At 42.1% G+C, this 26,915-nt stretch overlaps 1 protein-coding gene across 1 annotated transcript in view; it reads right to left on the minus strand.

Annotated features, from left to right (window-relative positions):
- TMCO3 (transmembrane and coiled-coil domains 3) overlaps positions 1–26,915 on the minus strand; it is a 121,906-nt gene that overhangs the window by 86,828 nt on the left and 8,163 nt on the right. The window contains exons 2-5 of the mRNA XM_033948709.1: positions 22,298–22,838; positions 16,640–16,819; positions 3,078–3,269; positions 1,709–1,837 (exon numbers count right to left, since the gene is read on the minus strand). Coding sequence (XP_033804600.1) covers positions 1,709–1,837; positions 3,078–3,269; positions 16,640–16,819; positions 22,298–22,741 — 945 coding nt within the window. The 5' untranslated portion in view covers positions 22,742–22,838. The remainder of the gene's footprint in view (positions 1–1,708; positions 1,838–3,077; positions 3,270–16,639; positions 16,820–22,297; positions 22,839–26,915) is intronic.

A 26,915-nucleotide genomic window follows, 5' to 3' on the forward strand; every position in this document is an offset into this window, starting at 1 on the left:
AGAAAACTATGGGTTTAAATATATTGAAGTAAGTTTAGATTTTAAGCTATGTCTCTGTGGGGTAGTCAAAAAAAACTTTTTAAGATTAGCTACGGCTGAGTTATATTTATTGATATATCTCTTTTCTATTGTCAGGGGAAATACTTTGATAAAGCCCCCTGGATGAAACATAGCCTATGTTGGATGAAGATCTTCTATGCTTCATAAAAGAGATGAGTATTGGAATTAAATATAGAGTTAAAGAAAACAACTATATATATTTATAAATTTATAAAAAAATAGACCGATGAAGATTTTGGTGTTAATGAACCTGTGAATGAAATCTACACACAGTTTGCAACGCTGAGGTCTTAAAACGGGTTAAAACTGAAAATATCTAAGGTTGCTTGTGCATATGAGACAGCCATCCACCACAAATGAGGCATGAATCCATCACATCCTGCCCTGGAGAGGTCATCTATGTAGTTTTCTTGCAAAAACTAAGCTGACAAGTGTAAAAAATAACTTTAAAATCAAATCGGGAAAAATCCAAGATGGCTACTGTGGGTGCTGATTTTAACTAAAAATAGCCCGAGAAAACCACTAAGAATCCTCAAAAATGGTGATTTTAGGATTTTAGGGTGGGAGGGATAGGGCATGCAGGAAAACCACCCAAAACCCCCTTTATAAGACACCCCCCAAATTGCTGATTCAGCCTGTCTGTACACACAGAAACATGTGCTGACTAGAAAACACTGCAGACAGAGCTGAAACAGCTCACAGGGAGATCCTCTGCTTCAAAGAGCTGGAAAGCTAGACTTTGATTCTTCTGACTGCCCCACCAGTCAGACCTCCACAACCGGGTACATCTACCACTCTCGGAATGGCCTGGTGGAGGAACACAGTCTGGCTCAGATCCTGGGCATGCCTCCACAGAACCACGCAGCCTGCGCTCGACACCACTAGTGGACAGATCTGGGGTGAGCAAGCTCCCAAGAGAACAGTCTTTAAACCGGCTGTCCAGAGGGTTTACTGACAAGCAGGGAAACACCCCCCCTCCCCCCCGAAGCAGACTTTTCGAAAAGGTCTGCAATCTCCCGCAGTCAGAGCTGTCCCCGCAGGGAACCTCTGCAGCACGAGGGCAAAAACCGTGAATGCAAAGGCCGAAATTACAGAAAATAAAACATGAGCAGAAAAGACAAGCTCCTACAGCTTGGCTTGTAGGAAGGAAAACCGATGCTTACAGGGACCATGATGAGGTAAGAAGAGGAGGGATTTTAAGTCTCTGAAGTTTGAAACTTCCTACAAATTCCTGTCAGGTAGATGGAAATAACCCACTGGTCCCGGAATAAAGTGGGATTGTACAAGAATAGCAACATTCCACATTAGTAGCCTATGCAAATAAATATTAAGAAGCTAATTTTTCGTCTCCCCATGGTAGACGCCTACCCATAACAGTTTGTACTTGAATGTCCATTTTCAAAAGGAAGCTCCTTGGGCTGCACTGAGTGGGTATACAATGTGGAAGCTTTACCCACGATAGCCTGAAATGCTTTCTACCTGCAAGGTATTAGCCCAGCCCACCCCCTTTACATTTAAAGTTATAACAAAATCTTACTCAGAAAGGATTAAATTATCACTAGCAAAATCTATACATTCTGAAATAAGAAAATCATCAATAAAAATGTTATAAAAACAGCTGTACAAAGAAAAACGTTTAAGGTCTTACCTTAATACTATTTAATCCTGATGGTCCCAGCAGTATGCCACATATGACATAACCAAACATTGTAGGCAGTCCTATCATTGTGCACAGCCAGCCACATGGCAAAGACAACATTCCTATCATCACAATGTCCTTAAAATCCAAAAAAAATAAATTAAATTCTGTCTATCTAAAAAAAAAAATAGATTTGTTTACAAGTGTTAAAAAGAACCTGTCCTTGCCCTTTGTGCAATATAAAACTCTAGCGTACTTAGTATTCTCAAGAGAGACTTGTATGTCCTCAAACAAAACCTGTCTAATATCTTTGTCCTATATGTTGAAATAGATTGTCTTCTTCAGGGACAGTGTCTGTGCTGATCTGTTACCCAATGACAGAGGCAGAACAAAGAGAACATCATGCCACTTACATCTAAACTTACTTCTAAAGAAAAATAAATTATTACATAATGCATAAACAAGTACATGACATGTAAAATCAAAATAAAAACATTACAATTAAGGTTCTCCACCATAACTACCTTAAGCTACTTTTTGGAAAAATGTCATAAACTGCTTCATTCACACATGTGAGCTAACTGGTTCATATAAACCAGTGGTCTCAAACTCAAACCCTTTGCAGGGCCACATTTTGGATTTGTAGGTGCTTGGAGGGTCTCAGAAAAAAAAAATAGTTAATGTCTTATTAAAGAAATGACAATTTTGCATGAGGTCAAACTCATCAAATCTTTCCTTTTAGCTAAGTCTTAATAATAATATTGTAATTTATAGCTAGAGATATATGATCAAGAAACGGTTTTATTTTACTTTTGTGATTATGATAAACATACTGAGGGCCTCAAAATAGTACCTGGCGGGCCGCATGTGGCCCCCGGGCCGCGTGTTTGAGACCACTGATATAAACTGTTATATCTTCATTTGATCCCTCCATGCATCCATTAGATATACGAGTTCCAATTATGGATTCTCACCAAAATACAGGGGAATTATAATGAAAAAGTAGTAGGAATTTTAAAAACAAATTAAAATTATATTTTAACCGTATTATTGCATATGGAATGGACTTCAAAAACCATGTGGACAATAACACAATTTGTTTATTTATAACCCGCTTTTTATAGAGCCGCTCACAATTTAAACATACACATTTAAAACATAGACAAGCAACCACACTTGTACCTATACAGAACATCAATTCCCATATTCGTATTACAAAACAGATGTCTCAAGAAAAAACCCCCATTTCATTTTTATTCTCTATCAAGATGAAAACAAGTAACAAATGTCAGGAATACTCCCTCCTTAGGCTTGGTTCAACAGTTTTCCCTTTATAAGATGTCAGCACATATTTTTAGTAATTAATAAGACAATCTACCTTTATAAAGTGATGATCAGCACGAGGAATGGTTGAATCTCTGGGCTTTGTAAGTATATACTGGTTGTTTTGCGAATCGATAAGCATGATAAGACCCAAATCATCTTCTGTCTCTCGTTTTGAGATATTTCTGTTGCTGTTTGCTTCATACTCTTCCACTCTCAGAACTGCCTCAACATTGACTCCTTTGACCTGGGAACAAGGTTAGAAAAGGCAAACGTCCCAAGGGTGAGCAATCCTAGAGATGTCGCATCTGGTTTATGGTTACAAGATAAAAAGGAATACGAGGGCACAAAAGTCTGCTTTATTTAGGGATCCTTTGACAATGCTGCATTAAGCGCTAACAGACACCTAATGCAGCAATAATGGCCTAACCTGGGGCATGCTAAAGTGTTCTGCCATCTGCATTTACTAACTGTACGATAATCATGATTTTGTATTTTTGTGGGTGGGGGCATGTTAGGGGTGGAGAATGGGCATGCATGCACTAATCAGTTAGTGTGCGCAAATTACTACTGCGTTAAACTTATTAATGCATCCAAAAGGCAGAAGCTTTTAACTCCACCTAAACAGGTGGTGGTTAAGTGCACCATTTTTTTTAAAAATTACATTATAATGCTAACATTAGCGCATAGTCATCAACAAAATACACTGGAAAAAAGCTCTATTTAATGGCCACGCTAGAAATGGGTTAAGCGAGCATGAAAGGCCTGCACGCTAAGCTGACTTCTTAGTACAGCTTAGTAAAAAAAAAACTTAATTTCTTATATACTGTCTGAAGCTCAAAAGCTATCAGTGTAAATTCAGATACATTAGGTATTTTTCTGTCCCTGGAGGGCTCATAAGTTTCTACCTGAAGCAGTACAGCATTAAGTAACTTGCCCAAGATCACAAGGAGCAGCAGAGGGATTCGAACTAGGCTCCTCTCATTCTCAGCCCGCTGTTCTAACCATTAGGCTACTCCTCCACTCTTGCTGCAAATTCCTCTAGACACCCATAATACCTTACTTATGTGGCTAAGTATCCTAGAGCCAGATGTTCCCCCTCATACACATACCATATTCCCATAGAGCTGACTGTTCTCATTACCATAGTTAATTGCTTCCTCTTCAGTAATAGCTACAGAGTGTGATATCAAAAACAGAGGAGAATGAATTGGGGGAAAACTACACTGTTATTACACCATACTGTTATTACGACCTCTTCCCTCGGTGCCCTGTTCTTCCATGGCTTCAAGTATCACCTTTATGCTGATGACTCCCAGATCTCTCTACACCAGAAATTTTACCTAAAGTCCAAGAAAAAGTCTCTGCTTATTTGGCTGTCTTTGCTGCCAGAATGTCCTGCTGTCATCTGAAACTAAATATGTCCAAGACTGAGCTGCTCCTCTTTCCTCCTAAACCCTCTGCTCCTCTTCCTCCTTTCTCCATCTCTGTAAATAATACTGTCATTGTTCCAGTCTCCTCTGCTCGCAACCTTGGAGTTGTCTTCGATTCTGACCTCTCATTTTCTACGTATATCCATCAAGCTGCTAAGACCTGTCGCTTCTATCTCTTCAATATCACCAAAATTCGCCCCTTCCTCTCTGAGCACACTACCCAGACCCTTGTCCAAGCTCTCATAAGCTCATGCTTAGACTACTGCAATCTACTCCTAACTGGTATCCTGCAGTGTCGCCTCTCCCCCTTGCAATCTATGCAAAACTCTGCTGCACGACTCATCTTCTACCAACCTCGCTATGCTCATGTCACCCCTCTCCTTAAGTCACTTCACTGGCTCCCTATCTGCCATTGCATACATTTCAAGATCTTATTGCAGACCTACAAGTATGTTCATTCTGCTGCCCCTCAATATCTCTCCTTGCCTCTCTCTCCTTATACACCTCCCAGAGAACTCCATTCTTCAGATAAGTCACTTTTAATGTTACCCTTCTCCTCCACTGCCAATTCTAGACTTCATTCCTTTAATCTAGCTGCCCCCCTATGCCTGGAATAAATTATCCGAGTTTGTCTGTCAAGCCCCTTCCCTTCCCTTGTTTAAAAGCAGACTGAAAACCCATCTTTTGATATAGTTTTCAATCCTTAATCCTACTCCTCTGCCCTCCAACCCAGCCAGCTGATTAACCGTTCCCCTTAACTGTATCCATGACATCCTGTTTGTTTGGCTTGCCTGTTTAGATTGTAATAAGCTCTTTCAAGCAGGGGCTGCTTTCTTACTCTTTGTGACTCTGTACAGCGCTGTATACGTCTGGTAGTGCTATATAAATAATTGTAGTAGTAGTAGTTATTCATGAGATCAAATACAAAAGGAGACAGAGAATAGATGGATCAAAATGTAACTATGATATGAGATAAGTCATTGTTTTCAGTTGGTTTATCTTTTTAATTTATATTTTTTAAATTCAACTTAACCAGTCATTCAAAATAAGATGAGCACATTTCTTGATAATTAATCCAGTTGGAATATGCTACAATCACTAAAGGAGAAAGAATCTGCACAATGACAATTAATGAATGTTCATTTGTGAAGAACTGTTCACTTGGAGTTAAACTTTGATTTTGAATGAAAATTGCCAATTTTCTACACTTTGGTATCTCAAACCTTTGAAGCATGACTCAGTTCTTTCCCACTTATAGATTTGGCATAAAAAAAATTATTCCATTTCAATAGGCATTTGCTCCCATAAGCATTAAATAAACCTTCAAGTAAATAAACCTTGATATCCTGGATAATAGGTCCAATTATTTTGCTGTATTGTTACATTTTTAGTTGTTTCCTGCAAGGTGGTGAAGAAAATTTGTTGGAGGAACCAAAAACCCAGAGGATTAAGCTAATAAATCAACTGTCAAGAGCATTTTCAATTATTTTCAGCTTAGAATACTATGCTATATTCCTATGCCTGGAGGTAAACAGCTGGTACATGGATGATGGTTGCAGGATTCCTGTTATATTCAATGGACTTGAAGACTCAAGTTGAGTCGTGGGGGCTGAAGCTACTTTTTTTCTTTGAAATTGGTAGGAAATATATTTTTTGAAGAGGAGGAAGTCCATCTACCAGGTACTTAAATACGTCTTTAAAAAATCTATAGAATAAATCCTCAGGTGACATTGTCAGTAATTTAGGAAAGTTTGGGATCCTAAGATTCAAAGCTTTTATTTAGTTATCAAAATTCTCAGCTTTCCTTACCATTAAGGAGGATTGAGAGGATTGTAGCCCTTGGACCTTTTGGTCTAAGGTGTATTACCTTTTCCCCCTGGGCTTTAAAATCTTCCGCAATTTTGTCCAAACTCATTGTCTGAGCTTGTACCAGGGGAAAGATTCCAGCACATAAATTATGGAGAGAGTCTAATGCCGTCCAGATTGACTCTAAGATAAATTCGACAGGTCTTACCAAAGGAGGGACTGATGGTATCTGTCCTGGGTCTACTGAACGTTCCAAGCTCTCCTCTCCTGGTCTTGGTATATTCGCTGCGGTTGTTGGTGAAGCCGGCAAGCCCAAAGCCATAGCAGCCAACATGGCTTCCTGTCTCTGCGAGGCTTCCGTAGTTCCTCACTCTCATGGCTGCAGGGGAGGAGCAGGTCCCACGGGGCTTAGTGAAGCTTTGCTACCGAATACCGACGTCTCTCTCACATTCGGCAGAGCCAGTTCGCCCCCTGGGAAGATGTTAGAAAGCTGATCGTCCCCTGCCGGGCTGAAACAGCCACTCTACCCCATCTTTTAGGCATTTCAAACAAGTTGCCTGACTCTTATCCAATAAGAACTTTTCAAACTGCAAAGGGCCAAAACAAATATATTGAACATTCTGATATGTAATCAAACATTTATATGGAAATCTTTAAAAAAAAAAAGGATGCTCTCATGGCCAATACTCGTGACTTCAAATCCAAGAATCCAAATCCTTGTCATTTGAGTAGCCACATCAGGAAAAATTTGTACTTTCTGACTACAGAAGTTCTCATTCTTTTTCTTGAAATATGCCTTAAGAATGTTAGATTTATCAATTTCATTTTCCATGTTGTTTTAAGTCATCTTGTGGTGTCTCTAAAAATGTAGTCGAATCAGTATCTGAGATAGCTTCTAAAATATCCATACCTTCACTTTAAGTTTTCCTCCAAGTCAAATTATATTTGAAATCATTACAGAATCAGCATCCCTATGATATAAAACTTCTTTCAAATATTTCCTGAACAAATCCTCTGGAGAAAATAGAGTAACAGGACAATCCAAATTTTTCGTTCTATATAGATTTTCCAATTATTCATTCTTGTGGCAAAATGCTAGTGTCTTTTATTCGCAAAGTATTTGTCACCTGCAGTACCAATACTTTAGGTTCAAGTTCATTTAACCATTTATCACAGTTCAGTAATTTCTTATTCTTGGAGCCCAGCACCTGAGAGTCTGTTCAGTACATAATTGAAAAATAGAGCCTTTAAGCTTAGACTTGATCCCTTTCATGAGCTTCCACACGCCGCAGAGCTAACAGCGCTCTTATGATGTACCTGAAGGCCTCTCTAGTGACATCAACAAGAGACCTCACAAAGGGTTCAGCACAACGCCCATCTGAACTTACTCCTCCAAGTCAGGTCAGCAGCTTCATTCCACCAGTTCCCTCCATTTGTACTTTCCACGTGTTGTTTGTCTTTGCACTTCTGATCAACATGAATGTAAGAAGCAGATATTACACAACTACAAACCTCAAATTCTATAAACCAAACATGAACATTGGGAGTCTTGAAGCACTATATAGTGCAGTAGAGAATGGCACAGAGACAAATTTGTCCCCCATCCCATGGGATCTCAATATCCCCATCCTGTCCCGAGTTCTGTCCTTATCTGATTCCTGCAAGTTCTGTCTTAATTGCAAGAGCCTCAAATACTTATGATTTTAAAGTATGCAGATGAGGACAGAGATCACAGGAACAGTACGGGGATAAAGAGATCCTGAAGGGATTGGAAAAATGTATACCCGTGTCATTCTCTACAAGTGAGTGCAGCTAGTATGAAACAAAACTTCAAAGACCTGGAAAATGATGACTGGAGTTCCACAGGGTTTGCCCCTTTCACTAACACTTTTTTTTTTTTATGTTCAAACAGTTTTTATTGAAGGAAAAAACATATACAGCATTTACCCACAGAGTAAGACATGCCATACACAAATAAGAGTTTACAATACGCAGGGCCAGAACTCTGAAGGCTCCACTTCTTCAAGCTCTGCATACAACATCATTCCTTCAAAATTTTTATATCTTATTATCAAATAACCTATGTCAAACCCACAAACCAATAAACCATAATAACAGGAGAAAATAATCAGGTACAGGTCATCAAATCCCACAGTCCCACCCAAACCACCCCCACCCCCAAAACCTCCCTGTTCCAAAACAGACACTAGAATTCCTTGCCAAAACAGAAGTAACTTCCCCCAGGAATAGAAGAGGGAAAAGAGATAAGAAAAGAAAAGAGAAGAAAGAGAAAGGAAAGATCACCTGGTGCCTCCTCAAAGATGGAACATGCCCGGGCCTCAGAAAGAATCACAAAGAATTCAAAATGTCACTTCGAGTCCTCGGAGATAATGAAAAAAGGTAAGAATTCCAGATTCGAAGGAAGAGACGCTTTCTGTGCAAGCTGAAAGACGCATCCTTCCGCTCCAGCAGCAGCAGAGCATGCAAGCGATTCCTCCAAGCCCAAAAAGAGGGCAAAGTATCACCAATCCAAACAGATAGAATTACCTTCTTCCCCAGCACCCCCACCCGTCTCATAAACTGCCGCTGCCCCGAATCAGGTAAACAAAAGGCCTCATATTTATCCAGCAGGAGACCGGCTGCCGAAAAGGGAAGCGTCAATCCCAAAACACGCTCCACATAAGATAGAACCTGCCTCCAAAAACGCTTGATTTTCACACAAGACCAAAAGGCATGAATAAACGAGTGAGGTTGCTGGTGACATTTGGGGCACAAAGGAGAATCCGTAAAACCTGAATAATACAACTGACTCTTCGTGAAATAGCCTCGATGTATAACCCTAAACTGACACTCCCGAAGATCAGCATTAACAGATACTCCTGGTAGTCTAGCAATCAAGGAAGAAAGATCCAAAGCGTCCTGAGCTATCCCTAAATCTCGACACCAATGATCCTGTAATACGGTACGATCAGTCGTTCCCAACCAACGCCTGAAATCTCTATAAAGGCCAGAAACCGTAAATCCATTTTCCAAATAAGGATCTAAAAGTGTTGTAAATTTATCCTCAATGGGAAATGCTAGCGCATCTCGGGGGAGAGAATGAATATAATGATGAAGTTGTCGAAACGCAAAGTAGTCACCCACAGCAAAAACCCCAGACCGGACCAAAGCATCCCAAGACATTAAGGAACCATCAACTTGAAGCACATGGGTAAGTAACGTAAAATCCCGGGACGCCATCTCACGAAAACTAGCATTCTCCATGCCGGGGCTAAATTGCAGATTTCCCTGAATAGGTAAGTATCTAGTAATCGTGGGAGTCCCTTTCCAGGAGTTCAGCACAAAAGACCAGACGATACGTAGAGAATGCAACAACAAACTTCCCCGAAGTGACATCGGTAATTGAGAGCGAGGGGACTGTACCAAGGACAAGATGTGCCAAGGGGCAAAAAATTCCTTCTCATAGGGTTTCGGAGTAAAATCCTGGCGGTCCGATAGCCACTCACCCAAATAACGCATCAGACAAGCAGCATTGTATAACCGAAAATGCGGCAGCCCCAAGCCCCCACCCTTCCAGTCACCAAACAGGTAACGCAACGCCACCCGCGGACGCCGTCCCCCCCAACAGAATCGAGAAAGCATAGAATGCAATTTAACAATATCCCGTTTCAAAAGCCATAACGGAAGTAACTGCAAAGTATAAAGCCATTTAGGAAAAAGAACCATATTAAACAAATGAATCCTGCCTGACAGGGACAAAGGGTATGGAGCCCACCTAGCAAAACACTCAGCCGAAAAACTGAACAGGGAGTCGATGTTATCCCGATATAACCCAGAGGTACACGGTGTCAGTATTATCCCTAAGTACCGAAACGAAGAGGAAGCCCATTGAAGAGGAAAGGACCCAGGCCAAGAGTCCCGTATTGATGAAGACGTGGCCAACGCTAAGGATTTGTCAAGATTAAGCTTAAACCCTGAATAATCTCCATATTCCTGAAAAGTGGCCATCAAATTGGACAGAGAGATAACGGGGTTCGAGATATGAACCAGGAGGTCATCCGCAAAAGCCGAGATTTTAAATTCCGAGGAACCAATGCGAATACCGGAAATAGTTTTATTAATCTGAATATCCCGAATCAATGGGTCTAACGACAGAGCAAAAAGCAATGGGGAAAGAGGACAGCCCTGACGTGTACCACGACATATGGGGAATGAAGAAGAACAATGTCCATTAGCCCAAACAAAGGCCGTAGGGGAATGATAAAGTACCCGAACCGCATCCTGAAAAAAACCCGTTATGCCATACCTAGTCAAAACCTCAAATAAAAAATTCCAAGAGACCCGATCGAAGGCCTTCTCAGCATCAAAGCTGACCAAAAGGGAAGAAATATTGGTTCTTTCCACGAATTCCAAAGAGGCCAATATGGATCTAATATTTTTCACACTAGTACGCCCCTGCACAAACCCCACCTGCGGGGAAGCTATCAAATCCGGGAGAACACAGGCCAGCCTGTTAGCCAAAACCTTGGCGAACAATTTGGCCTCCACATTCAGCAGCGAAATAGGGCGATAAGAGGAAGAAAGGGTAGCATCTTTCTGGGGCTTCAAGAGCACTATTATTTGAGCAGAAGTGAGAGAATCCGGGAGTGCACCCCGATGAATGGCGGCTGTGAAAGTATCCGCCAAGACTGATGCTATCGAAGGGTGTAGGAGTTTATAAAATTCCATCCTGAAACCATCCGGTCCAGGGGCCTTCAGTAAAGAACCCTTCTGTATGACACCGGACACCTCCTCAGCCGTAATAGGGTTATTGAGGTTAGCCACCGCCTGAGCGGATAGACACGGAAGGGTAATACCGTCCAAATATATAGAGCCCTCCATTAAGTCAGATGGTTGAGAATAGAGCTTCCTATAATAATCATAAAACACTGCATTAATCTCGGCATCCGTCCTGACCATATCCCCCCTTGCCGAGCGGAGCTGTAAAATATGAGTACGACCCGTAGACCGACGGACCACCCTAGCCAAGAGTGCCCCCCTTTGATTCCCATGTCTGAAAAATTGATATTTATAATAAGCAAGCGACTTGACTGCCCTAGCATGCAACAGCTCCTGAAGTTGACTCTGGGTGGCTAAAAGCCGAGAACGCAATGTAGAAGTGTGAGATTGGCTGTACAGCCGACGGAGGTCCCCAACCCTACGTTCCAATTGCAAAATTTCCCTATCTCGAGCCCGACGTTGATGACTGGAATAAGCCAAGATCTCACCGCGGAGCACTGCCTTCGCTGCCTCCCAGAAGAGAGTAGAATCCCTCCGATGGTCAATATTATGGAATTGATAGTCAGACCATTTCTGAAGTAAGAACTCCTGAAACTTCGGGTCCTTGTACAATCGAAGCGGAAATCGCCAACGGTAGGAGCCCGGGGAAGAGATATCTAAGTGTAGGGTTAACAAAAGCATGGTATGATCTGAAACGTCAAAGGATCCAATTGTAGCCGATTCAATTTGAGAAAACAAAGAGCTAGAGGTCAACCAATAATCAATCCGTGATAAAGAGGCATGGGCCCTAGATATGTGAGTATAGTCACGCTCACCTGGATGAAGCGTCCGCCAAACGTCAAGAACATCTAAAGAAGAACAAAGTAAAGAAATACCCCTCGTAGGCTGCATCCGGTCCTGAGGAGCCGGGAGCGACTTATCCAGCAAAGGATCATGAACACAATTGAAATCCCCTCCCACAAGTAATGGTATGTCAGAATGTTGGCCAAGAAGACGTATAAGTGAGGAGAAAAATCGAGATTCATAATTATTAGGCGCATAAACATTACAAAGAATCAGGGGTTGACGATGAAGAAGCACCTTAGCAATGATATACCTACCCCCCGGGTCTACCCACTGCTCTTGGAGGACAAAGGGTACCCCCTTCCGAATCAGAATCAGAACTCCCGCCTTCCGATCGATCGCCGGTGCTCCCAAATGCTGACCGACCCACCAAGTTTGAAGCTTAGCATGCTCTGCTGCTGACAGATGTGTCTCTTGCAAGAAGGCTAAATCAGCCTTCTGACGATTCAAGGCTCGTAAAATTTTTTGTCGTTTAATAGGTGAAGTGACACCATTTATATTCCAGGAAATACATCTAAGAGGCTTCATGAGAAAATGTAGAAGGATAATGAGCCGGTACCAAACCAGAAAGGTAACCGAGAGCAAGGCCGTCCCAGCCATCGACCCGCTCCCAGCTCCTCAATCCAGACCCGAGTTTCCACCAATGGACAGAAGGCCAAATACCAGGTGTCAAGAACACGAAAGAAGAAGAAGAAGAAAGAAGGAGGAAAAAGAGAAAGAGAAAAGAAGAAGTAAGAACAAGAGGAGAGCCCAGCACACCCTCCCCCCCACTATCCCTCCCCCCCACCACCATCCCCCCCCCGTCCCTCATATGACCCACTAGTGGTCTAAGGGCCCTGTGCAGCAACTCCCAACCCCCTCCCTCCGCAGACTATATCTGCCAACCTCCAAAGCGGGAGAGAGAAGGAGTCACGCACAAATGTGAACAGGGCCCCGAGTCCCCCCAGTCCCAAACCTTCCATCCCCATATTCCTCCCGCCCAGATCTCAATCCACATAAAGAATCTCCGAAATAATTCACACCTGACCATCCCACTGTACCCATCCAGAATCAACCATGAGCATATGATGGACATAACATCTCAAGTAACAAGCAGAAGCAGAACCCAACCCAAGTAGCGCCACCAGACATCCAGTAATAGAAATGCGTCTCTCAGGGTACGCAGAAAGAAGCCCCTGAGAGTCCCCCACAGGCACCCGCTGAAACACACATACTCCTTCAATGGCACTGTTTTCACCATCCACTCCCAAAAAAGTCACATCCAATATAGACATTCGTACCATAACCCCAGCTCAACACCCATCTTCCATCCATACCCCCAACACGCAGGACCAAACCGCATCCATACAAAACATAAGAAAGGATTGTTCATCCAGCGAGTCCTGCGATGCAAAAGAACAAAGAGCCAAAGTGTCAAATTTAACCACCGGACCCAGCTCTACAGGTGGATCCACGCCGGGTGGGGTCTGCATCTACCCAATCCGAAGCAGCACAAGTCCTGGTCACGACTAATCGCCAAGCGTTCAGGTTATGCAGCAATAGTGGGCCATCCGGAAATACCCCGGTAATTCAACAGCAGCAGAGGCCAGAGGAGCAAAAGCCCGGACCCCAGAAGCAGGACTTCAAGGGCATGCAGAACCATCAAGCTGGCCTTCAAACAAGGATCCACAGGATAGAACAAGCAACAAGCCAACAAGGAACAATTGTGAATCCATGTCTAAAGGGAGAAAGCCGCTCAGCATCCCGCCCTCCGGTCAGCCAGGAAAAATCTAAGGTCCCAGCTCAAGCAGCGCCAGGACACCACCTCGGTAGCAGAAGTACCAGCTCAGAAAGGAAAATTTCAGGGGACCGAGGAAGGTCCAGCCTCCCCAGGCAGAGAATCCAAATATGCCTGAGCATCGTCCGCTGATGTGTAACTTTTCCATCCTGTAGCAGTCCAGATCCGCAATTGTGCCGGATAGAGCAGCTGGAACCTTTGCTGACGATCAAAGAGAGCGGAGCAGACTCTAGAAAACCGCTTCCTTCGCTCCTGCAGTGCTGGAGAGTAATCCTGGAAAAGACGAATCTGTGTTCCTTCAAAGGTAAGGTGGTTGCGCTTTTGACGGTACTGTTTCATCAATTCCACTTTATGCGCAGAGTTATGGACTTTGAAAATAGTGACCCGTGCTCTGGTGTGATCTTCACTGCGTCTCCCCAGGCGGTGGGCCCGATCCAGCCGCAAGATGCCCATACCTTCAGGAAGAGGTAAGGCTGTGCGAAGCCAGGATTCCAATTTAGTGTGCAGCAGGGAGTCAGGCACTGTCTCAGGTAGACCTATTAGACGAAGATTGTCCCGTCTCGAGCGGTTCTCGAGGTCTTCGATTTTGTCTGCCTGCCGAGCTATTAGCGTTTTAAGTGAGGTCAGATCCGCCGACGAAGCAGAGTGGGCCTCCTCCACGTGCGCCACCCTGGTTTCCAGTTCTCCGGTCCGGCGCGTAGTTTCTGTGACCAGGGACTCCAAAGAGGAGAGTTGACCCGACAGCTGCTCAAATCTAGCATCCAGAGCCCGCACCACCGAAGCGGAAAGAGCAGCGATATGCGCCTCCGACAGCGGGAGCTCAGGACCCGCGTCTGGTGTCCCGGTCGCCATCTTTAGTTCAGCGCGGTGCAATCGCGCCTCCCGATCCTTCGCTCCCCGGGTCACCTTGCCGCTCATTACAGGGCTCACAGGCTGGGCAAAACGGTCCATGAACTGCTCCCACCAGGACACAGCGAAATCGCAAGAAATTTTTTACTCGTTGGGACAAAAGAGGACCCGGGACCCCGGAGCTCGAGCAGAGCACGTCTTGCTCGGCTCAACACATCACGTGACCCTCACTAACACTTTTTAATGTACAGTATACCTGAATGAATTGCAATTTTTGCTCAGTTCTTTTGAAATAATGTCTTTCTCTTATGCTGATGACATCTCTAATACAGTATTTCCTGTAGAAAGGTGTTTTCAGGACATGGAATTACAGATGTCAAGAGTGTTCGACTCCATCTCAATATGGATGCTTATAAACTGTTTGAAAATCAACCCAGATAAAACAAATGTCCTATAGGAAGCAGGCAAAGATGCTGAGTTACCGCAAGATAAAATCTAATTAGCCTTAGCTGAGGTTCAAATTCAAACAGATTTTAAAATTTTAGGAGTGATCTTGAATTCTTGTCTTCCAATGGAAAAACAAGTGAACACAATCATTAAGAAAACTTTCTTTAAATTAAAACTACTCCACATTAAATCATTTTTAGAGTGGTCTCAATTCAGAACAATAATACAATCTACGAGTCAGATAGATTATTGCAATATCATTCTTCTGGGTCTTCCTGAAAGACAATTACATCAAATTCAAATTGTACAGAATGTGGCTGCCAAGTTGATTTTGAGAGGAAACTATAATGACTTCGCTACCCCATTGCTTACTGGGCCTTCATTGGTTGACAGTGAATACAAGGATACACTTTAAATTACTACTGTTTGTTTTTAAGATCCTATATGGATTGATGTCGGATTATTTTTCTGATCTAATCACCAATTACTTCCCTTCCAAGGCACTAAGCGCTGCTTACTAAGTCAGATTATCCATTCCAACATCATCACTATGTCTTAAATCAATGACTAGATAGAGAACTCTGACTGACAGAGATCTCACTTTGTGGAATGAATTACCTAATAGTATTCATAGTATCACTTATTATACATTTAGGAAAATGGTTAAGGGTTTTCTATTTACTCAATATTCGATGAGTAATTGACCTAGAATGTATGATCATAACAATTATGTTGCAAACCAATGACCAGACAGGAAACTGGCCAGTAAAGGTCTTATTTTGTGGAATGAACTTTATAAATAGCATTCACTACATAAGGAATTGTTTAGTTTTCCATTTTCTTAGGGCTCCTTTTACAAAGCCGCACTAGGGCCTTAACATGTGGAATAGCGTGTGCTAAATTGACGCGCTCGCTAGCCACTACCGCCTCCTTTTGGCAGGCGGTAGATTTTCAGCTAGCGCGCACTAATCCAGTGCATGCGTTAAAAAACTTAGCGCACCTTCGTAAAAGGAGCCCTTAGTATTTGATGGGTAATTGACCTAGAAAGTATGAGCACAATTATTATTAAATTATTATGAGCATGTTACGATTGTGATTCGTCTTGAGCCACAAGATAAAGTGGCATAGAATGTCATTAGATTAGATTAAAATGATTTCACATAGTTTTTTCCAAGTAACTATAATGCTTTTATCACATTTTCTTTTTTGTAATGTTTTAAACACTCTTATGGAACAAATGAAAACTACAATGAATCAAAATGATATTGAACTATTGACTATTTTACAATTTTCAATTTCATCTCAACCTTCCCACTCCATCCCATTTCTTTGATGTTACCAACCTGTGAACCCCCCATACCCTCCCCTTTCCCCCAAACCTAATCCTAGAAAAGTCACACTATATAGAGCTCTGAAAAACCTAGACTCTTATGGCCCTCCAGGCTACAAACAATCATATTTTCCAACCCAAGAGGACATATGTCATATGTCAGCTAATCATATATAGATGTGTATGACAGAGAAACCCTACTGAAACATTCAACCTTGAAGTTTCTCACTGAAAGAAAAAAAAAGAACATAAGAAAATTAAAACTGCTTGGTTTCATTTGAATTTGTAACTAACTAAAAAACCAAACATACACACATTCAACTTAAGCACCCACTTTCCAGTCTGTCACCTACAGCTTTGTTGTCATCAAAGGCATGCTCCGCTATTTCTTCCTCCAGACGATCAGCTGCCTTCCTAACATCTTCCAAGATCTCATCAAGGATGGACAGGCTTTTGTTTTGATGCTGCATGTTCTTGAGGGCTTCAACCTGATGTTTCTCTGCTGCCAAAAGTTCAACATATTCTTTTTCTTCCTGCAGAATTGAAATATAATAATAACAAATTCCTATGGCCACTTGGAAAATAATGTTTTCTGAGTTTTAAATGTTGCCAATTATCTTGATTATCTGAGCAAAATGATGATTTTATGCTTCCAACCTAGCTGGGAAGAATGCATCTATGACATATAAAAAGTACAAGCAATAAGAATAGAATACCACTCTAGCAGACCCTACACCTCAGTATACTCAAATTATTATTATATAGTTTTTTAATTTTTATAAATTTTTTATAATTATCCAATTGAATAGCCTCAGAAATGGAGCCTACGCATAGCAACACAGTCATCAACTGGGAAATCTGCGTAGTGTATAAGCTCCTGCTCCAATCATTGGCCTCTAAATCTAACAACTTATTTAATTACTAGATTTACTTACTAGAGCAACCCCACACCCTATAGTGCTAAAGGCTTAATGACATTAAACTGGGTACTCAATATCAAACTACTGTGTGTAAAGTCCACATTTGAAAAACTCGACCAAGCAACTTATCTTATTAGTTGAGTGTTCTTCATTGTCGAAGTTTAAGCAATAAAAATTTCCAAACATTCCGTTCACCAACGCGGCCAGCGTTTCGCGGGTATATTATACAACCGCTGCGTCAGGGCCATCGGAACATTCACACACACATCCTAACTGAAAAAATAAACAAACATTAGCACAAACTCATTCAAAACCTCAAAACATTCCTATAAAACTTTTAAATAGTTCAATACTCACATACGTATACTCAGTCACCGCTTTTCAAACAGAGATACAATGGACAAGTTCGAATGTGATTGGGTGTATGGTTGTGAGTTTTTTAAGTGGGTTACTTTCTGGACAAGATACATCGACGATATTTTTGTAATCTGGGATGGGGGCCAGGAGAAATTGCAAGAATTTCTCATATATCTGAATGGATGCCATCCTAAGGTTCAGTTTACTTATACTTTTAGCCCCTTTAAGATCCCTTTTTTGGATGTATCTGTGGAAATTAGGAATGGGGAATTCCACACAATAGTATATACTAAACCAACTGACTGTAACTCCACTTTACACTATCTGAGTGCTCATCCGAGTGCTCTGAAAAAAAGTCTACCATACTCCCAATTCTTGCGTACACGTCGGATCTGTTCCACATTGTATGATTTTAAGCAACAGGCCGATGTTCTCAGAAAGAAATTTCTGGCTCGTGGCTATCCCTCAAAGGTCGTGTCAGCAGCCTATAAAAGAGCGAGGTATAGCCACAGAGACATTTTGCTAACCCCTAATAGATCTGAGCCTCAGAGTTCAGGTGGGCAGTGTATCACTTGTGTGGTGACATATTCGAATCAATGTCATCAGGTGGTTTGGTCTCTAAGGGGGATTTTGCAGACCTCTGATATTTTCAAAGATTGTCAGCTGAGAATAGCATTCTGACGTACGCGGAACCTTAAAGAGATTTTATGTCCCTCACAGTTATCGAGTGTGAATTCCAATAGGGTTGGGACTCAGTTAGGACATAGATCATGTGGTTCCTGTCAAATGTGTAAACTCATGATCTGTACTGACAGGTTTTGCAATCCGAATGATAAAAGGATATACATGCTGCGGCACGTTTCTGATTGCAAAACCTGTGGGGTCGTATATATCATACAGTGCCCCTGTAATTTAATTTACATTGGGCAGACCTCTAGGAAGCTTAATATAAGGCTTACCGAACATAAGAGTAACATCAAGAATAAAGTCATTGGGGCACCTCTGGCAAAACATTGTATAGAACAGGCTCATGACTTTTGGTCTTTAAAAATTTTGGTTTTGGATGTAGTTTTTCCTGGGAATAGGGGAGGGGATTTCAGACGCTATTTGGCCCAAAAAGAACAGCGCTGGATTAATAAACTAGATACTTTGTGGCCTATGGGCCTTAATAGGGCATTCGAATGGCAACATTTTTACTAAGGGCAAAACGTACAGTGTCATGACGTCAGTACGTCAGTGACGTCTTTAGCCTATAAAAGAAGTGTTGCTGCCATTTTATCTCTGTTTGAAAAGCGGTGACTGAGTATACGTATGTGAGTATTGAACTATTTAAAAGTTTTATAGGAATGTTTTGAGGTTTTGAATGAGTTTGTGCTAATGTTTGTTTATTTTTTCAGTTAGGATGTGTGTGTGAATGTTCCGATGGCCCTGACGCAGCGGTTGTATAATATACCCGCGAAACGCTGGCCGCGTTGGTGAACGGAATGTTTGGAAATTTTTATTGCTTAAACTTCGACAATGAAGAACACTCAACTAATAAGATAAGTTGCTTGGTCGAGTTTTTCAAATGTGGACTTTACACACAGTAGTTTGATATTGAGTACCCAGTTTAATGTCATTAAGCCTTTAGCACTATAGGGTGTGGGGTTGCTCTAGTAAGTAAATCTAGTAATTAAATAAGTTGTTAGATTTAGAGGCCAATGATTGGAGCAGGAGCTTATACACTACGCAGATTTCCCAGTTGATGACTGTGTTGCTATGCGTAGGCTCCATTTCTGAGGCTATTCAGTTGGATAATTATAAAAAATTTATAAAAATTAAAAAACTATATAATAATAATTTGAGTATACTGAGGTGTAGGGTCTGCTAGAGTGGTATTCTATTCTTATTGCTTGTATTTATATATAATACCACAGGGTTATATTATGTTAGATATAAAAAGTACACACATCATTCACTGAATCCAAATGTGAGGTCTGAGCTATGAGCTTCTTAGGCCTAAGATTCACTAAACTTACCGAACCTGTAACGATGATCGCAAAACCAAAGCAATGGCCAATCAGGGACTTCCTTAGGCTACTCCCTAAGGAAGTCCCTGATTGGGTCAAGTGCCTCAGGCCCCTCCCGAGGAGCCTGAGCCAATCAGGGCCTTAGGCCCCTCCCCGTGCATCATATGATGTACCGGGGCGGGGCCTAAGGCCGGCATTGCTCGCTGGAGGCCTACAGAGCAGGAGGGACTGAACACCCCTCCTGCTCCCAAATTTTAAAGGTACGAGGAGGGGGGGTGGGTCGGGCCAATGGTGGTGGGGGGTTCCGATGGCAGGAGGGAGTTGGCATCCCTCCTGCCATATTGGTGTGGGCAGGGAAGGGGGTAGCATTGGGTAAGTTTGGGGGGTTCCAACGGCAGGAAGGAGTTGGCATCCCTCCTGCCATATTTGCATGGGTGGGCAGGGGGAGAAGCATCGGGCAGAGCGGCTGGTGGCAGGAGGGAGTGGGCATCCCTCCTGACACTTTTGGGGGGTTGGGGGCGCTGTCGAGAAGCAGAATTATACGAGAGGAACAAAGAACTCCTAACTCCTCTCACCTTGGGTTCTGCATCCCTAACCCTATATGTTATGTCTGTCTGTCCAGGTTAGATTGTAAGCTCTCCAAGAAGGGACCATCTATTAAATGTCAAATTGTACAGCACTGTGTACGCCTCTCAACACTATATAAGTGATAAATAGTAGTAGCAGTAGTTCTCTGTTGGTGATTTTAACTGACCTATACTGAATTACAGCAGAGCAATACCAACCACTCAGGAAATTCTTAAGTTAACCTTTACTCTTAAAATATTAAAAACATGGTTATATGTTTGCATTAACCTAAAACTACCAAGAATTCCTTATGTATGGGACTGCTTCCACTAAGATAAGTGTCACCTGTGCTGTCAATTAATTGTTTTATTGAACTGAAACGCAATTAATATAGCAAAACTAGTCCATAATATGGACATTTAATGTAATAAATACATTAAAAGTAGCTTAAAAATTGGACATGATAGGATGGAGGTTTTTTTATCCTATGATTAGAGTTAGCCTGCGAATGGGTGCAACATAAAGATAATTTATTCATTGCTGTTGAACCCCAGTCTGAAGTCTTTTTCCACCTTTCATCACCAGTTCACTCATCCTGCAATTAGAAAGTATTGAAAATATTTAAAGACTGATAAATATTGTTATAGTGTTTATTGACACTGATTAATTTGAAATATATAGATAGCCATTCCATCCCTTCTTTATTTGCGAACATGAAGGCAAAGTTGAAACCTGGCTCCCAATTGGAAACTACACTATTTTATGTCTTTGAGAAAATATTTAGAAGATTGGGCATTCCAGTATGTTTAGGCAGGATTATAATATGTTCTCTTCATTAATAAGCCTTTTCACTTTGACATCTATAAAATCTATATGGAAAGTTATATCATATATACTCAAATTGAGATAACATTTTCCCTTAAAAAGGAGGGGAAGATGTTAAAAAATATAAACCAAGCTTTTATAATCTAGCATTCTTCTCCTTCCCTCCCTTCCTCCCCCCCCCCATAGTGTCCGGCATTTCTCTCCTTTCCCCCTCCTCTGTGGTAGCTGGCATTCCCCTCCCTGCCCCATGGTGTCCCCATCTGCCCACTGTCCCCCTGAATCAGAAGAGATTCTATTTTATCACTTCTTCCTCCTTTCCCCCTGCCCCCAACAAATAAAGCCCTTCTCCCAGACTCACCCATAGCACCTCCTAGTAGTGATCAGCACTTATTTCCTTCTCTGACATTTACCCAGTGGTGCCAGACATTTTTCTCCACTACCTCTCCCCCCAAATGGCTGGCATTTTTTTCTCCACCCCTGATGACAAGCATTTCTCTCCTCTCCCACACCCCCCACGATCGGCATTTCTCTCATCTACCCCCTCCCCCACATACCCTCTTGATGACCAGCATTTTTCCCTTACACCCTGGGGGAAGAAGGCAGGAGTCGGCAGACCTTGAGCATACACAGATGTTCAAGGCCCCGCACAAACCCAGTGCATAATTTGGGTTTCAGTGTCAGCCGGAGAAAGAGGTAAGAAATTAAATACCAGTCATCGGAAGGTGTTGGGCGAAGAGGAGGAAGAGGGAGAAACTCGAATATGAAAGGAGATCCCAGTTTTCTGGGATTTTTTGATTAAAAAAAAAATCTCAGTTTATATTTATTTGAGTATATTCTATATGTTACATCTTTAAATGTGTTCAAAACCTCTGCTGGGAACCCCCCCCCCCAGCAAAATGATGGCTAGAGACACCATCCTGCTCAGTTATATTGTCCATACTAAGGACTCATCCCAGCAGGAACCACAAGAGTGTGATCACCTGTTAAATTTCTTCTTATCTGAGACAGTCTTGTTAGATAGGTCATCTGTCCAATACTCACCTTTCCTATGCCCAACCACAAGGCCCTAACAAATTCAACAACCAACAACAGTAGTATAGCTGCCGCTCAAATATCTAGATGCCTAGGTCCCTCAAGTACACCATGTAGCCTACCAGACAGACATGGCTACCCATCTTGCTGCTAGAACTTCTAGTCTGCCAGAGACAGCTGCTAATTCTGTTAGCACAGTGTGATCTAAATAGCTACCATTGCTAGTAGATCCTCTGAGAATCCTGCATGCATACACTTGTATAAAACTGTACTGTGTTAGTAAAATCTAAAAAATACAGACCTTTATTGCAGCTTCTCTTAATGCTTCCAGTCGCTGCCTGCTGCTTTCTTTCATGTTGACAACATCTTTGTAATCTCCTTGCAAGGCTCTCTGAAGGCCGTGGACGGCCTCAAAGACGGAGTTCTCGCTTTCATTCAGTTCCTTTTGAAAAATTTCAAATGTATGCACCTGGAAAAGTTTCTCCTCCTCTGACAAACCAGAATCCTTCTCTACTGCTTTTATCGCATTTTTCAATTTGTTGAGAACTACATTCTTCTGATAAAGGAGACCTGATAGTTTCCTACAGTTGTCTAAGAGCCACCGTTTCCGCTGAGCGAACGTTGCCCCTTTCCCTCGATGAAGTTTTATCGCATGTTTGGCTACATCTTCCAGCTCTGTAGTTTTCACCAAGCTGATGTCAAGCAGTACAAGCAAAACCCATAGCACCACAATAACTGTTTTCATTGTGGTATTAGGGCTACTGAGCAAAGCTGTGATAACAATGTATGCATTTCATGGTAGTCCAATCCTGTTACTGAACACAACTTCATTATGCATGGTGCTGAAAGATAAAAAAAAAAAAAAAAATACTATCAGACAAAATGTAGCAAAGAATTTATAGGACTTCCTCAATAGAAGTCTGCACAGCAGTTCTAGTAGTCTGCCTTCTGACTTAGAAAGCAGTACTAAAGTACCTCCAAATAAAAGTCCTGCCAGTTTTAATTTTCCCATATAGCCATCAGATTTTCAAGCATTAAACCAGTTTTAAATCTACCAAGCTTGTTTGCTTAATGGTGCAGTGCAATGCTCAATTAGTTTACTGCTCCAGGGTGAGCCAACAGTGCTATCAGAGAATGTGACTCTACATTGTATCTACATGTACATGGCTCTGAATACTAATTTCCTGGGGTTTGCCTATATTGATTTATTTGATTCCCAAGTTTCTTCTTTTTTGTCCCAATATATTTCATGTCTTGCTGTTTAACCTTTAGTAAAGTATGAGGTGTTACACACATTATGTTCAAGCCACTGCTTGCCCTGGGATTGGTAGCACTGAATGTTGCTACCATTTGGGTTTGTATCAGGTATTTGCAACTAGGATTGACCACTGTGGAAACAGGATACTAGGCTAGATGGACTAGTCCCAGTATGGCTATTCTTATGTTCTTAAACTCCATTTCTTTAGTAACCATCTTGATTGAATTATATCAAAGTTGTTTACATGTATATGTCTCTTGTACATTCTTTTGTCAATTGTTTTCATTATGGGATCTATGGACTTTACAAAGTAAATGTTAAAATCCTGTAAAGTACTTTACTACTACTAGCAAAAATGTTATCAGAAACAAACTTAAGAAGGCTACACTAAGATTAAATCCAAATTGGGCAAAGGACTCAAAACACATATAAAATGCAGCCTAATGCTAATCCTTATGTGTGCCAAAGATAACTCATTAACAAGAGTCTACTACAATTAAAAATGAAGAGCAGAGGTCCATAAACAAGAAAATCTTGTAAAGCCCAAGTTATTTGAAGGTTATATTAAAAGAACTGTATCTTACTTGAGTTCAAGAAAACAGAATCATCATAATTAAGCTTTATCTCCCAAGAGATAATTCTGACTCATTTAACTACAGATAGAAAAGGTCTGTTTCCTCGCTTTTACCTCACATAAAGACAGGATGCAGTCAGTCTCAGACCAACATTCTGGCTACTGTATTCTGGACATAGCAAAACCTAAAAATTTGCTTCATGTGGAGAATATACAGTATAAAGCACTACAATAATCAACAGGTCATTCATGCTGTTTTCATATTTTCTGTGGCCTGGTTTGATGTCAGCAGGTCTGAAGAAAGCTTAGCACAACATAACCTCAACTTATTCAGAAATTAATTACAACTTAGAAAACAAATTCCTCCTTTTGCAGTGGGAGACAGGGAGATAAAGAAGGATGATAAAAAGGTGGCAAAGCAATAAAAATTATGGGTAAAATTCACTAAACCTACCGATCCAGTTTTGCTGATTCACTAAATTGCTGCCCGATCAATTTCCTACCTGATCCGATCCTCCCATGCAAATTAGTAACTCCATGCAAAATAGCCAAGCGATTGATTCACTAACAATTGCTTGGCTACAGTCAAACCTCGGTTTGCGGGTAACCCGGTTTGCGAGTGTTTTGCAAGACGAGCAAAACATTCTCGCAAAACTTGTTTCGCAAATCAAGGGATGACTCAATTTGTGAGAACCCCCCCCCCAAGAACCGGCATCGCTCCCCCCCACTCGTAAAGACCCTCCCCCCCCTCCTCCCCGCTTGAACCGGCACTCCCCACCCGAACAACTTGAAACTTACCCCCCGTCTGGCACCAGCACACAGCCCACAGGACGTGCTGATGCCGCTTGAAGAACTTCCTGCCTCTGCTGGGCCTTGAGCGCATGCTCAAGGCCATCTAGTTCTCCCTCTGCAAAGAACCATCATCTCCTCAACATATTCTCTGCAGGAAAGAGCCTGTAATTTCAAGATTCACCTTGATGAGACTATGGCCACCAGAAATACCATCTTGACTGTAAGATCTAAAAGGGACACGTCTTGCAGAGGTTTGTAAGAAGCCTGAAATAGGCCCTTCAGTGCGACATTAAGGTCCTATGACGGGAAAGGCTGACACAAAGGAGGATGCAATCCGAGTGCCCCCCTTAAGAAACAATGGCATTTTGAATGAGACGCCAGTGACTGCTTGCCTCATCGAGCCCGGAAGCACGAGAGGTCTGCCACATGTACTTTGAGGAATGCAACTGCTAGGCCTTTTTCTAGTCCAGCTTGTAAAAATGCCAGACTCACCAGAAATGGTGCGTGACAAGGCTCTATACTACCTCCGAAAGTACAGGTGTTACGCAGGGACAGCAGGCAGTTATTCTTAGATGTGGGTGACATCATCCACTGAGTCCAGTACAGACAGTGGTAAAGTGTACTGTCACTTTAAGCTTTTAGCAAAGCTTTGAGAATGCCTGCACTGCACATGCACGAGTGCTTTCCCGCCCAATGCCAGCTCGCAAGGTTGTCAGTTCTATGCCCTAGTGAAGAAGCCAATTAGGAGAGATGGGAAGGTTGTGAGAATATCTGCCTGTTGTCCCTGGATAGCACCTGTTATGGTAAGTAGGCAGTATATTCTCACATTTGGGACTCCCTGGGATAGAGGGAGAGTTGGCCTCTAAGAAAACACAAATGCTTGTTGCCTCACAAGAAAGTTAGGTATACTGCCTCATACGAGTAGGCAGAGGCAAGGGAAGGAAAATAAATAAAGAATAATACGAAGAACCACATCCTCAACAAGAGGAAAAAGGGAAGAACTCAGGTAAAACTATATGAATGGAGGTTGTAAAATAATAAACAACCTCATAGCGACAAGGAAATGCAGCATAGTTGAGGGAGATGTCATAAGAATTCAAGAGGAAAAGAAGGTAAGGAAACTGGTAAATCTACATATATGGCTGACCAGACCAAAAAGAGCAATTGAAACATGTCTCAGGAGACACAGATAGGTAGTGAAAGGGAATTTTGCCAAGTAAAATGAAAGCATGGTTCCCGTTGAATAGAATAGTTTCATAGGAAATGGGGGAAAAAAACTACTGTAGTAAGGAGAGAAAGTGGTTACTACAGAGTATAGAAAGTAATTGGAAAGACATAGGCCCAGATTCTCAAAACTTCAACATCGTTGCTAAACTGTCTTCTGGAGGTTTAGCTTGTACGCAGTTCAGTGGCGGACTATCAAAATGAAATATCTCTGTCTTTAACAAGGTTTCTAGTAGTCTCCGACACTGACATGCAAATGGGCTTTTCAACATTGAAATGAGCCCTCTAGTGGATTCTTAAACAAATGCCGAGCCGTTTTCAAAAAGCGGTGTCAGCTTTTGGCAACAAAAATAAGCAACTGGTGGAGAGGAAGTGACGTCATAGCCCAGGATGGCTGCTTGAACATCAAGCTCCGAAAGGGCTGCTAATTATTGCTGGGCTTGGGTTCTCAAGAATTCCCAATAATTTACTACAGTGCTGTATATAGTAGGTGGCATCATGGCCACCAGGAAGAAGTTCGAAATCAGCATCGGGGCCTGCAGGGGCAGATCGTGGCAAAGGGCAGGCACGGAAATCCTCAGAGTCAGAGGATGAAGGAGCATCAAACGTACCTGTTGAGTGTGTGAAGAACACGGAGACCGAGGCACCTCTGTGGATTCAAGAGCTGAAGGAGGCAATGGTAGGAGTGTGCCAGGATGTTAAAGCAACTCTTACAGAGAGTTTGGAATGTGAGTTTGGAAATCGAGTAGTGGCTTTGGAGGAGCACTTGGCGCAGGAGGTGAAACTGACTAAATACTCTGTAGCAGCAAACGCTAACTTGTTGACTGATCTACAGGCGCAAATAGAAGACCTGGAGAATAGATCAAGACGCAGTAATCTCCGTTTCAAAAGTATTCCAGAAACGGAGCCTTATAAAGACTGTGGTGATGGTGAGCGAGTTTTGCGGTGCACTACTAGAAACAGATGATCGAGTTGGCACGGAAGAGCTCCATATTCAAAGAGCACATCATAGCCTGGGATTAACTAGAGATTTGAAGGTGAGAGACATCATAATATGCTTTGGGGACTACG

This window comes from Geotrypetes seraphini, chromosome 6 (assembly GCF_902459505.1).
Source record: "Geotrypetes seraphini chromosome 6, aGeoSer1.1, whole genome shotgun sequence".
Lineage (NCBI taxonomy): Eukaryota > Metazoa > Chordata > Amphibia > Gymnophiona > Dermophiidae > Geotrypetes > Geotrypetes seraphini.